The sequence below is a fragment of the Vigna unguiculata genome, chromosome 2 (assembly GCF_037176805.1).
Source record: "Vigna unguiculata cultivar grain cowpea cultivar isolate G323 ecotype 2 chromosome 2, ASM3717680v1, whole genome shotgun sequence".
Lineage (NCBI taxonomy): Eukaryota > Viridiplantae > Streptophyta > Magnoliopsida > Fabales > Fabaceae > Vigna > Vigna unguiculata.
In genome coordinates this window covers 34,279,952-34,293,788 of record NC_140793.1, presented here as the reverse complement: position 1 = coordinate 34,293,788, position 13,837 = coordinate 34,279,952, and the positions used below count along the sequence as shown (strand labels likewise).

The window sequence follows — 13,837 nt, the reverse complement described above, 5'->3', positions numbered from 1 at the left end:
AGATTAATTACTAAATTAGATAAATTGCAACATAATTATTTCTATTGATATGTTTTAATGGAGTAATATAACTATTTATTATAATTTATACTACTACTTACGTCTCTTTACTCCATCATTTAGTATAGTTTTAAAATAATGTTAAGTGATTGGGATTGTTTTTGTTTTGACCCAAATGGTGCAGTCCAAAACAAATAAAAGGTAGAGTGTTGGCAAAGGTTAAAGGAAGATACTGTACGTATAAGCAAAGTTTATTTGTATATTTGTTAATAATATAGTGTTTAATTCTAGAAGGCCTAAAAGGTATCCTTCGTTTCTGGTTAAGCCTCTGAGCTGTTTACTAACAACCAAATCGTTTATTTATATGTTTGAAAATCTTGTAAAGATTATACACTAGATTATTCAAAGTAATTAAATTAATTAAGTTTGTAATGTATCTGAATTGTTTTGTTTTTTTTTTTCGTGTCTAGTTTTCAAGAAAGATATTTCTTCTCTTAAATATTACAATTTAAGTTCTCTAAATTAAAAGAAACTCCCTCCATATATTTTTGGACACCACAGAAATCATTTTGTTTAGATTTGCACGAGTCAAATCTAATATACAGTTTTGTAACTTGTATTATACTTAAGCCAGACAATTACTCCGCTTACGTATAGTATTATAAAAAAAATAGACGAATGATTAATCGAACAACACAACACACATAACTGTTCAGATCGTCTACTATAAATGATAATGCACAATCAAAAATTGCTAACTCCAAACTTAGAAAATTGCAAGCGAGAACTCTACTGTGTCTCTAGTGTCGACTCGCTTACACAAGACTTGGGCTTGGTCCAGACACATCCAAAATTTGAATATTGGCCCAATGCAACTAAGAGGGTCCAACCCATAAGAAGTGACAAACATAATTAATGACTCTATAAATATATGTGAACCCCAATAATTAAGAGATACGCTCTCATTAATTCACTAGTATGATATTTGACTTTTAAGAGTCTTTATTGACTTAATCTTGAGAACCCTTTTCGTAGGTAACCCCTTAAGGGTCCAGACCGCCAACATTAAGAGAAGACACATCTAAACCAAAGAACAACCAATTTGAAAAGTCAATGATTAAAATAAGATTCGATTTGTGTTCCCTTCGATTTGTGTTCCCTGACATCTTGTTATTGTTTCCACATGAACATAACCCATCAAGAAATTAATCTCTTGGAGTCTATTCAATCACGTATTAATTTCATTTTCTAAAACTAGCTTTCTAATATGTTTGCACGTAACTTGTAAGTTGCAAACATCAAGTATGAAGAGATAAGAAAGAGATTCCAAAGTTTTATATTCTAAAGCAAAATATATCTTAAATGCAATCATGATCAATGTTATCTTAACGAAATGAAGATTGTTAAAAAGATTGTGAGTTGAACCCGAAAAAAAATAAATTTGCTAATATGTTTGAATCAATCTCCTACGTTATTTCTCAAAAGAGCATCTTCTGGATCTGAAATTAAGGAGGTGGAAAGACTAGTGTTTTATATATTCCGATCAATAAAATGATTCCCTAAAACTATATCATATTTAATAACAGAAAGAAGAAGAGCAGTGTTGTATAAGCATAATACAGTTTTTAAATAATATAAACAATTGATGGAATAGTTTAATGAATGATGCGGTCATACATAGAATGGATAGAAGAACTTCTAGAATGGTCATGGTTGATTTGGATGTCCTGTTGCTTTCTCCTATTTTTTAAAAAAAAAACTTTGACCTTCTCACAACCCTAATCATTCTAGTTTGACTTCATCCATATTATGATAAAGTCTGGTGAAACGGTCTCTTACTATTCTACAGTGTTTGTAAATGTTATAGACCCTGTCATGTTTTTCTTTCTAATATTAACTTTACAACATCTTCTCTCACTTTTGCAACATTGTTCCCATTGTCTATTGGGCTAGCCCAAATTCAATATGCAGATCTAGTTTTGATAAATATAATTTAGTTTTCGTAACCCAATTTAATAAGTTACATTAAGAAGTAAAAAATTAAAGTAAAAAAAAAGTCAAAATATAATTTTTCAAAATAAAATTACAACATCAAAAGACATTTCTAACTGATATGCATGACTGAGTCTTTAGTTTTACAAAAGTGGAAGAAATTTCAGTTTATAAAACACACGTTCTTTTGATGTTGTACGAGTAGCATGTGAAGTGGTTAAACAAAACATTAAACTGAAAATAGGTCGTGCCGACAACAGGTGAAGTTTCGTTTAATTCTTGTAGACAGAATCAAACAATTGGTTACCCAAAAACTGAGAAGAAAGAAATCGAATACCTATTGCAATGTATTACAAAATAATATTGATTTGTAGAAATGGCATGTGTATCGATATTCCTGGTCAAACTCTCGATCAGGAGGGATAAGCAGTCGAAAGTCGTCCGTTACAGGCAGACAATTTCGTGGATTGTTGATGTGACAATTTTTTCGGAGTAATTTAAGGGAGTTCACGACCCAAACTGTCACCACTGTTCATTTTAGTAGAACTTTGTCGCTATAACATAATTATGGGACCTTCGACAGAACGCACAACCCTCCTGTCGAGCGGCTGCACGAAAACTAAATATGTACATTAAAGTAATACAAGTCATTAATCAAGTTTAAAAATCAATTGGGTCGTGATTAAGAAAACCTTAATCACAGGTCCATGCTAAACACTATAAATAGGAGCTCAAGGTAAATTGGTAAAAAATTTTACTTCACATTTATTACAACATTAATTGCATTTATTCGAACGGACTTGAACTGAGTTAAACATCGGAACCTTATAAACAGGTATTGAGCGGAAAAGAGCAGAAGGAGATTGAATGGTAAAAACTATTATGAAAAGAAGATATACATATTGAGTGTTTTTAGACAAGTACTAGGTCCCTGTACCCGAAATAATAACATGTTAAATGGAGATGATATGAATTTATTATTGATCAATGAATGATGTTATAATTTTAAAAGAGGATTAATTTGACCGTTACATAGAAAAGTCATGTTAAGATAGTAGCATTGAATGAGTTGTATTATTCTATGGTGGATAAGGTTTTGTTTTCTCCATTGTTTTGGTATGGGCATTAAAGTGCCTGAAAATATAGATTATATAATATTATCAAGTCGATTATAGATAGTACAGTGCAGTTTTACGTGACAAGATTGTCAACTTGTTTGAATGAAAATATTTCAATTAAGATGCCACCAAACTAGTTCATTCCGAACAATTTTTGCAACAACTTCTTTAATTACGTCTACTTTTTGTACCCATGGAACCATGCACAAGACCAATGAAGTTTATATATTATGCAATCTAAATAATATCTTTGAAAGTTGAAGAAAAATGAATAATTATTATTTTATTGGTATGAATTTGTATATTATTAGTGTCAGTATAAAGTGTTAGAGGTAGATTTTACCCTATGTTAAGCCACAAATGATTTTATTACATTCTAAAAATAAATAAATAATATTTTGTAAAAACTACGTCATATTAATTAATTATTTATTTATTTAATATATAAATTAATATATATATATATATATATATATATATATATATATATATATATATATATATATATATATATATATATAATAAACATTTTAATAATTTTGGTTTTACTAATTTTGGTTTACCTGTGCATGTGTGAAACAAAGATTTAAGTAATCGCTTCTTAAGCAACCATCAACAATTTCACATACCATAACTACAACAATGATATATACTCTCAAAACAAAGAACCATATAATTAAAATTCTAACTAAATCATCAAAGTGAAAAACACTAACTATAGCCATAAAAAATTCACTCAAATTGAAGGGAGTATTTTATGAACTTTTTCGTATCTGGCGAGAAAAATATTAAAATGGCATAATGGAATTGTGATCAATATTTATCAAGAAAAACTAGCGGGCACAGTACTAAATTTTTTATATTTACATAATATTATATTAATAAGTGATAATAATATAATATTATTAAATTAATATAAAATAAAATTATATTTATTAAAAATAAAGTAAAAATATGTAAGAAAAGATAAGAAAATAATGTTAATAAATAGAAAAAAATATTTATAAAAATAATAATTAATTTTCAAAAATTTAATAAATAATTATATTTTAAAAAATAAAATTGGTATTTTAAAATGTCATACATCTTCTTTATATATTTTGTTTATAAATATTTAAAAAATATAATTTTAACTTCACTTAAATGTATTACATTTTAAACTTGGGTATGGGAACCGGTCCATTTAAGACGAATCGCTTTCACGTTAATTTTAGTTTCAAAAATAAAAAGCATCTACCTTTTTATAACATAAGAGAAAATTGTGAGTGGTCTGGTAAAAAAAACGTATGTGACATTTTATTAAATTGATTACATAAGAAAATTAAAATACATTTTAAGAAAATTAATGAGCATCCATTTTAATACAAGGTTTAGTATTTGTCTTCGTCAAATAGATGGGTTGGCTCTATATATATTAAAATTTTCCATATATAATAAGTTTATTTATTTTGTTATGTTTAAAATCATTTGTGGTTGATTAATAATGTAAAATATGTTATGCCTAAAAATTAAAGTGAATAAATTACTCTAATATATACATTATTTCTTTAATGTTTTTTATATGTAGGGATTGAAATCGAGAGTTTACACAAGTCATTCAATCGAGTTTTTAAAATCCTTGGTCATTATGTTTTAAAATACACAAAGTTGAATGACATTTTATATTTACTTATTTTTAATTAGGATGAACACCCACCACCTTTCTTTGGAGCAATTATACGTGATTATTATACCATTAATTAAAAAATATAAGGGATCATGTAATTTTTTTATGTTTGTAGTTTCTTTAAAATAAATCATGGATATAAGATCATGTAATGCATAAATTAATAATGTTTTACATTGCCTTTATTTGTCCTGGCGGAAAATACATTAATATCACTATTCTTTTATTTAAATAATATAATTAAAAACCTATATGTTATTTTAATAGAGAAAAATAGACAAATATATTTCATAGAGAAATCAAATAATTATATTTAGAGAAAAAATATATCATTATAAAAATATATATCTCATTTAATAAAGATTACAATTGTCAAACAAAAACGTTGACCTTAAAAGATGATTTTAGAAGAAAAAAAATGTATTTTCCTTTTTCTATATAATTGAATATATTTACTGCCTATTATTTAATAATATGAATATTATGTATGCAAAAGTTGAATACATTGAATCATTTGAGAAGAAAAATGTTTTAAACTTCGTCAATCATATTTGGGTAACGTAGGAAGAAGGACTATAAACAATTTATTTGTACAATTTACGCGCGTGAGGTTTCTATTCTTCTTTTTTCCAAAATTTAAAATTCTAATTTCAACTGTTAAAGAGTTTTTGTCCTTGGTGGGCCTCTCATGTTAAAGTCCAAACTGGGTTTAACACAGATTCCAGCCCAGCTAAATCTATATAAATAGTTTTATATATTTTTTTTCAACTATAAATTATATATGATCTTATTTATTTATATTAAGTTTAATAAAACTGAAAAATTATGAAAAATACATTTATATTTTTATATTTTCAAAACTTTATATTTAATCCATTTATTTATAATAACAAGATATTGATGTTTAAAATTGTAAATATAATGAGATAGAATTTTAAATCTAATGATAAATTTTAGAATATACTTTTCAATTTTTTATCCTTAAAAAAATACAAAGACTATTATAAATTAATGCAGCCAAATAAAATATTAGAAAAAGATTGAAAGATTGTGGGATACACGTGTTGGGAATGGGCACGTGGACACAAAACAGTTACTTGTATTAACAAAGTAATGAGAATTTTCAAGTCAAAATCAAACTTTGCACGTTGTTATGGTCAACGGTCAGCTTCAAAATTCAAAGGTTGGGCACTCCGATTTTTAAATTTAAACCATTTTGGTACAAAGATTCTTTTTTTCATTCCAACGGAAAATGAATAGAAAAGTAGAAATATATTTTATAGTTTGTTAATTATTTAGAAAATAAAGATTCGAGAATACAACTTTTTTATCAATTAATTAAATTTGTCTTTGAATGTGTGTGACATTATCATTTTAATACTAAAAGTAATATAATTAGTAAAATAAATTTCTTATTTGCAAAAAAAAAAAAGTTGTTGAGAGAGGTTAGACAAAAATAATGTTTATTTTTATGTGACATGCTGGTTGTTTACATAAGAATAACAGTTATACAATATTCTAAAGTCAAAGTTTTTGTTTTCTTTTTTAATAATTATAGTATTGTAATATGTCATTTTCAATTTTGTACTATAGTATTCCTCACATCTTAAATTTTTATTTCACATACTTTATGTGATTCATCGTATTGTCAATTTTTATATTAAATTTATCGTTTAAAATCTAAATACTCACAATATCCAATACAAACTTTAAAATACGCCTTTAAATACCACGCAAGCTTAAAAATATGTCTACAAAATTTATACAAATTAAAAACTTGGTTTAGATAAAATTTTAGGTTTTAAATTTTATATAATATTGTTAGCTGTAACTTAAGCTTACTTCATAACTACTAACATTTGTAATTATTCATAAATTAATTTATTAGTTATAGAATCAAATACACAACATCTAAATATTTAGATATATACACAACATGAAAATTTAAAATATGCTACAGAATGTTTGAATTTTAACTTTAATAGATAAAATATTTCACAAGTACAAATAAAAAATTAAAACGATAAAAATAATTTACGTGTTTATTTATTTTTAATCAAAGTATTAGTTAACAATTGTTTTTTTTTAAAAAGGAGTCACTTTAACCAAGAATTTGTAAATAAGGGTCGTTTGAATTTTTTTTTCAAAATAGGGTCAAGTCGTCGTGGCAGAGGACGACATTAAAGGTGAAGTCGTCCTCCACCGTGCCGGTTTCTTTTTTTTTTTCCAAAAAGCGAAACCGTGCTCTCGAAAGCCGGTTTCTATATATTTTAAAAGTGAAGTCGGGCCTGACGACTTCAATTTTTGATTTTTTTTTACACATTCAGCTTTATATATATATATATATATATATATATATATATATATATATATATTTAATTATATATTATTTAGTTTTTTATAAATATTTGTTTAAGTAAAAATATGAAAAATAGTTTTAAAAAAAATTTAAAATACTTAATCGTTAAACCTTAATACAAAATTAAGAAGATAAAATGATACAAATTAAAAAAATATTAAAAAATCCTTCGATAATTATATTTGAATATTTAATTTGTTAATGTTTATTTTATTTGTGGTTTAGTTAGTCTACTAACTATCAAGTATCATTTAATAAAATACTAAATTTGTAAAATCAAACGAAGAAGTAGAGAACGTTTTGACCAAATCAGAAGAAATTGGCGAAAAAATCGCCATTGAGGATGTCACTTTATTTATCTACCGTAAACAAATATTTAAAAAAAAACTAAATAATATATAATTAAAATATATATATATATATATATATATATATATATATATATATATATATATATATATATATATATATAAAGCTGAATGTGTAAAAAAAAAAAACAAAAAAGTGAAGTCGTCAGGTCCAAGGACAACTTCACTTTCAAAATATATAAAAACCGGCTTCTGAGAGCACGGTTTCGCTTTTTGATAAAAAAAAAAAAAAAACCGGCACGGTGGAGGACGACTTCACCTTTAATGTCGTCCTCCACCACAATGACTTGACTCTATTTTGTAAAAAAAAAATCAACGGACCCATTTTTACATATTCTTGATCAAAGTGATCCCTTTTTACAAAAAAGCCTTAACACTTACATTTAGAGAATAAATTGCAATATCATCCTTATATACACCCGATCTCTACATAGAACCAATTTGAGGCCTCAACTTATTTTTAATGGAGTCCACCGTGAACATCACTTGGTAAAAATTATGTTTATTTGTATTATAAAATATTAATTCATAGATATCATTCTGAATCAATAAATATGTAAAAAATAAGGACATTAAAATGATCTTAATTTTTTTTTTACTTATCGCAATACTTGTTCATTTTTCGCCGTTGAATAAAAAATTAAAAAGAATAATAAATATTACAAAAAGCTGTTACTTTTTTTGAAGTTACACCCTTCTGGTAATTTTTTTCACTTAAAAATTGATAAGTATCAGAAGAACGTTAAGTGTAAGGAGAAGAGTCTAGGTTGAGGCGTCAAAAACTAGAAATAAATGTTGAAATTAAAATGAATTATTCAGAGTTAACTATTATTCGTGATGCTGATACATATGAATCTATGTATTAATTTAATTACCCATTCAGTCAAATCCTTAAACTTGATATATTACATTAGTTACACTATAGATTTGGTTGATCTAATCGAAATCCCATTATCTGATTAATGTAGAATATTTATTGATAAAAGGGGTGGAAATGATGAAATGTGAAAAAGTTAGGGTTTGTGAATGAGCAGCAGCTTCCTGGAAGCAACACTGATAATAAAAAAAGTAAGTTACAGTGAGATAGATGGAAAATTAAAGGAGGGTGGGGTCCTCATTAGCAAGTAGATAAATTAATGGGGGGTTATTGACCTTGCAAGAAACTTATCCATCAAATTTCAAACTCCACCAAACATGTCCATATCCACTGCATCATTCCCTCTCACTCCACTCCCCCCAATCGCCATTCTTTCTTTTCTGCTTCTACTTTTTCTCTTCCAAATTTCTCATTAATAAAATTAGGGTTTTCAATAAATTTCTCTAATTTTCATTGTACAAGAGATTTAATTACAAGTTTTTGAGTGATTTTAGTGGCAGAGAAGACGACAAAAACAGCAGTAAAAGACAAGAAACAAGTTGTGTGGGCGTGCAAGTCGAAATGACGTCATAGAGCAAATATTTTATTACGAAAAAGGGGAATAAGCACGTGATAAATCCCAAGCAACTTGCACCTGAACCTTGCCTTGCGATTCATACATGCGAACCTTCGGAGAAGCTAAGGGTGACAACATTCATAAATCCCAAAGAATTTAACTTAAACCCGAAACCCTACACCATTTGAAAATTAAAATATTTGTAAACGCCATCGATCTTAATCTCAAGTTTATCATCCAAGTTCATGTACCTTCCCTTTTATAAAGACCCCATCTACTCTCTCTTCCAAATTCCAATTTTCAATTCACAATCCCTCAACAACACAACTCAAACGATAAAAAACACAGATTGCCTAAGACACAAACAAAGACATTTCGGTTACAGAAATGTACGAAGAAACTACCTACGAGTCCGATTTGGCTCTTTTGGATTCCATTCGCCGCCACTTACTCGGGGACTCCGAGGATCTCAAATTCGGACCCCCGATTGTTAACTCGGGTAACACCCCCCTTTACTCTCGGAGCTCCAGTTTCGGTAGGTTGTACCCGTGTTTGAGTAACGACTGGGGAGAACTTCCTCTTAAGGAAGATGATTCAGAGGACATGGTGCTCTACGGTGTTCTTCGCGATGCCGTCAACGTAGGGTGGGTCCCCTCTCTCAACGCGGACTCACCGGACAGTTATTCCTCGGGTTCCATCCCGGAAGTGACCGTGAAACCCGAACCGGATATATTTCCGGCACCGGAACCTGTTTTCACTCCCCCGGTGGTTCAGGATGCACCGGCGGTTGTTCCGGCGAAGGGGAAGCACTACCGCGGCGTGAGGCAGCGGCCGTGGGGAAAATTCGCGGCGGAGATCCGCGACCCGGCTAAAAACGGGGCTCGGGTTTGGCTCGGGACGTTTGAGACGGCTGAGGACGCCGCACTGGCTTACGACCGAGCCGCGTACCGAATGCGCGGCTCGCGGGCTTTGTTGAATTTCCCGCTTCGGATTAATTCGGGCGAGCCCGAACCGGTTCGGGTGACGTCGAAGCGAGCGTCGCCGGAGCCCTCGTCTTCGTCGGAGAGTGGATCGTGTGGTAAACGGCGGAAGAAAGTGGTGGGGCCGAGGGTGACGGCTCCTAGTGGGTTGAGAACGGGGCAAGTGGGAAGTCAAGTGGCTCAGTGCACACGTGCGGAACAGTTGTTGGTTAATTAATGCGTTATGGTGACGTGGATTTCAGTGCTCGTTTTTGTAAATTCCGGTTTGTAGTTATCTGATTCTGAGATGCGTGTGGCAGTGGCAGAAACCTGTTATTAAAAAAATTAAAACAATAACCCAAAAAGGAAAGGACAGTGGCACAGTGGAAAAAATGGATTGTTGCCTCAACTCATTCAAGTGGGAGTGATCATAAAAGCTAAACCAGAAAAAGAAAAAGAGAGAGAAAAAAAACTGAGTTGGAAAAAGGAATTAGGGGTGGAGGTTTTGTTGGGTTTGTGAATACAGTCCCAATATTTGTTATTTTTTGGTTCAATATTTATGAAATTTGTGAATTGGGTTGCATGTCCCTAATGAATCAACTATAAAGGCTTTTAGATAATCCAAAACAATGAAACAACAGTGATGTTGTTCTTAGATTCTGCATCTACAAAACATGTCAAGTTTAGTAGTTTACACACTTCAAAAAAATAAAAAATAAATACGAACAACATAGATGTTTTATCGACCATTTTTATACTATAATTTTATTCATTTTTAAACTCGTGTGTTTTACTTCTCAAAATTTATTTTCCGTTGAATCATATAATTTTTAATGTGAAGTATTTGATTTAATTTTTTATTAAGCCAATTAGCATGCGTCAACTGTTCATGTCCACATCCAATGTAACCCCATAGTAATATTTTTCTCTTTTCATTTCTATAGGCACCCCTATTTTGATAAGTACATACAGCTACTTTATTTGTTTGCAATACACCCCTTTTTACTTACTTAACCACCAAATCTCAACTCTCTAACTTTACTGTATTTACAACTTTCCTTTAAATCAATTTCCATCATTAACCGCAATTAATACTATGTACATAAGGTAAAACTTATCCTTACACTTTTATAATATTCGAATATTCTCATGATGGAGAATTTCGTGCAGCTTAAGTTATTGCACGAAAATGGATCTTACATGGACATTGGGGTCTAATCACGTTTTCTATCAGAAGAGGAAGGACTTACATTAAAATCAATGGTTTATATCTAAAAAATTTATAATTTGTCATATATATTTTGTCTCCGACACTGAAAACACCATTAAAGGTAATTTTTGAGACATGCAAGATTAGAAGAAAATAAGAGAGTAAAATTAATAACAATGCTCTTAATTAGTGTGTTTCAATGTGATTTATATCTTTGTGAAAACAAAACTTTAAGTGAAAAAAAAAGGAAGAACATAGATCCTTCAACCTTGAAAATAAGAAAAAGGCACAAACAAGTGATGTGTGATGATTTTCTTTTGTAGTCAATACTATTTACTTAAAATTGTGTTATTTTTTTTTGTTATATTATTGTGAAACTAATTATTATACTTTTAAAGTTTTAATATTATCTTATACTATTTTATAATTTTTTTTTTGATATAATGGAATTTTAACTTTAAAGGAAGAATAAGTGTGACCAATAATGTAATAGATAATGAATTTTAATATTTTATTTCACTTAAAATATAAGATATAATTATATATTTTTATTTGATAATATGTGGTGTCTTTTAAGTCAAGTTTTATGAATTTAGTATTATTATATTGTTTAATGGAATTTTCTATTGAATTCATTTTTGTGAGCATAAAAAAAATTACTCTATTTTATTAAGAAATAGTTATACATAAATATATTTCTTTTCAAATTTATACCAAAATCATTTTAATTAGACCACGAAGAGAGAAAAGTAGAAGTGGTAAGATATAATTAAAAACGAAAAAAAAAGGAACTCTTTAAATATCAGTTATTGTGTTCCATAATAAATTTATTAAAAATTATCATTAAAAACTTTTAGTAATTATTAAATTATATCTATAGTAAGTTATACGAAATCATATAAATTTTAAAATTATATATGTTTTGTAATTTAATGGTGTAATATATAACATAGGAAAAATGATGTTAACACTTAGACTCTATGTATGTTACTTATTTAAGACAAGGAAAATGATAATTTAATAAAAGTTTTTTTTTAATAAATTTTGATAATTACCTATTTAGGATAAAAAAATACTACCTTATTACTATATTTTAGTTAAAAAATCAAATATTAATCTATTTTAATTCTAATATGAAAACTTAATTAAATTTGTTAAAAAAAATTGTCAAAAAATGATTTTGCTTAAGTTAAAACTCTTCTAGAACTGAAATTGTCTCTAATCTCTAGGTAGAGGTGATTATCTTCTCTCCAACCTTCTCGTGTTTTTTAATAGAGGTTATTTATAAAAGAAATATTATTCAATTTCAAAGAATTCGTGTTTAAACAATCTATATAAAAAGTCATATTTTTATTTATAAAAAAATAACTTTTTTTTTTATTAGAAGTACTAATTTTTATCTTCTTTATTGCAACCAGATACGACCTATCTAAAAACATTTACTGTACAAAGTCTTATAAAATATTCTCTATCTTATTTCATTTTAAATACGCATTAATTGTCTTGATATGCTTTTTAAAATGATTCTCGCTTATATTGAATATTTTTTTAAAAAAAATATAGGAATTCAATTTTTAATTTTAAAACTTAATATGTTAGGATAAACTTTTCTTCTAAGATATACACATTAAATTAGTATTTATTTTTAAGATTTCTCCTCCTCTTATATAAATAGTGGGTTTTAGAGTTTTTAATTTTGAATGCGTTGTATGCATCAACTTCAAAATGTCTATGCAACGCAAGAGGAAGAGAAGGAAAACAATTTCAAAAGTAAAACAACTCAAATTTGTCTATTATATTCTACACCTCACAAACTAATTGTTCTTTAAGATTCCGACACGTTATGTTTATTAAGCGTTTAAATTCAACTTTAGATTTAGAAAAGTGTTTATCAATCACAGTCAAAAAATATCAACTTACGAAAAAGAAAAATCAACCCTCAACAAACATAGTCATGAAACTAAAATTATATTCAATTTATCGCGATGATGGATTTAGAGTCGTACGTTTTCAGTTAATAATAATGAAAATTGTGATTTACTTACATGTATTCAAAGGTAGAATATAGACAACTTTTACGTGTTTAGATAAGAGAAAATTGTAAAACGAGACAGAATAAAACTATACCATAGATAAAATGAAAAGTAGTGTAATTTGTTAAAGAAAAATATGAAGATGAATAAATAAAATAAAATAATTAGATTAGGTATGTTTTTAGTTCTTGAAATGTAAAATTAAAATTTATTATAATATTAAAATTTTGATAAGTTTTGGTTCTCAAATTTTTTAAAATAAATATATAAAATTCGTTTAACTCACCTGTGTTAATTTATGTTAATGTATCATATACGTCTCCTATTAATATTTAAGTTTTTGTATTATTCGATGTTTTCGCTTCGATGTCATATGAAAAACACATTTGATACGAATAAAAACAAAATCATAACAAATTAAAATAACTATATTGATTTATTTTTAAAGTTTGAAAATCAATATCAAAGTTTTAGAAAAAAAAATGTCAATTTGTCTCGAATGATATTTAACCTTAATCATTAATCAACTTAAAAAATTGAAAAGAAATTGTTTTTTGTGTGAGAATATGACATCTTCAAATATGTAAATATAATAATCTTATCCGTTAAATTGCTAAAACCAATATGATATAAAAACAAGAGAAAAGAAAACAAGCACGTATGTATACAGCATGGATCATGTTTTGGCCACCAACTTGT

General features: G+C 27.8%; 1 protein-coding gene across 1 annotated transcript; it reads left to right on the top strand.

Moving 5' to 3' along the window:
- The first annotated feature begins 9,072 nt into the window (after positions 1-9,072).
- On the top strand, positions 9,073-10,482 carry LOC114167378 (ethylene-responsive transcription factor 2-like). Its single transcript, XM_028052460.2, has one exon. The coding sequence runs from the start codon at positions 9,324-9,326 to the stop codon at positions 10,131-10,133; it is 810 nt and encodes a 269-aa protein (XP_027908261.2). The 5' UTR covers positions 9,073-9,323; the 3' UTR covers positions 10,134-10,482.
- Positions 10,483-13,837: the final 3,355 nt, after the last annotated feature.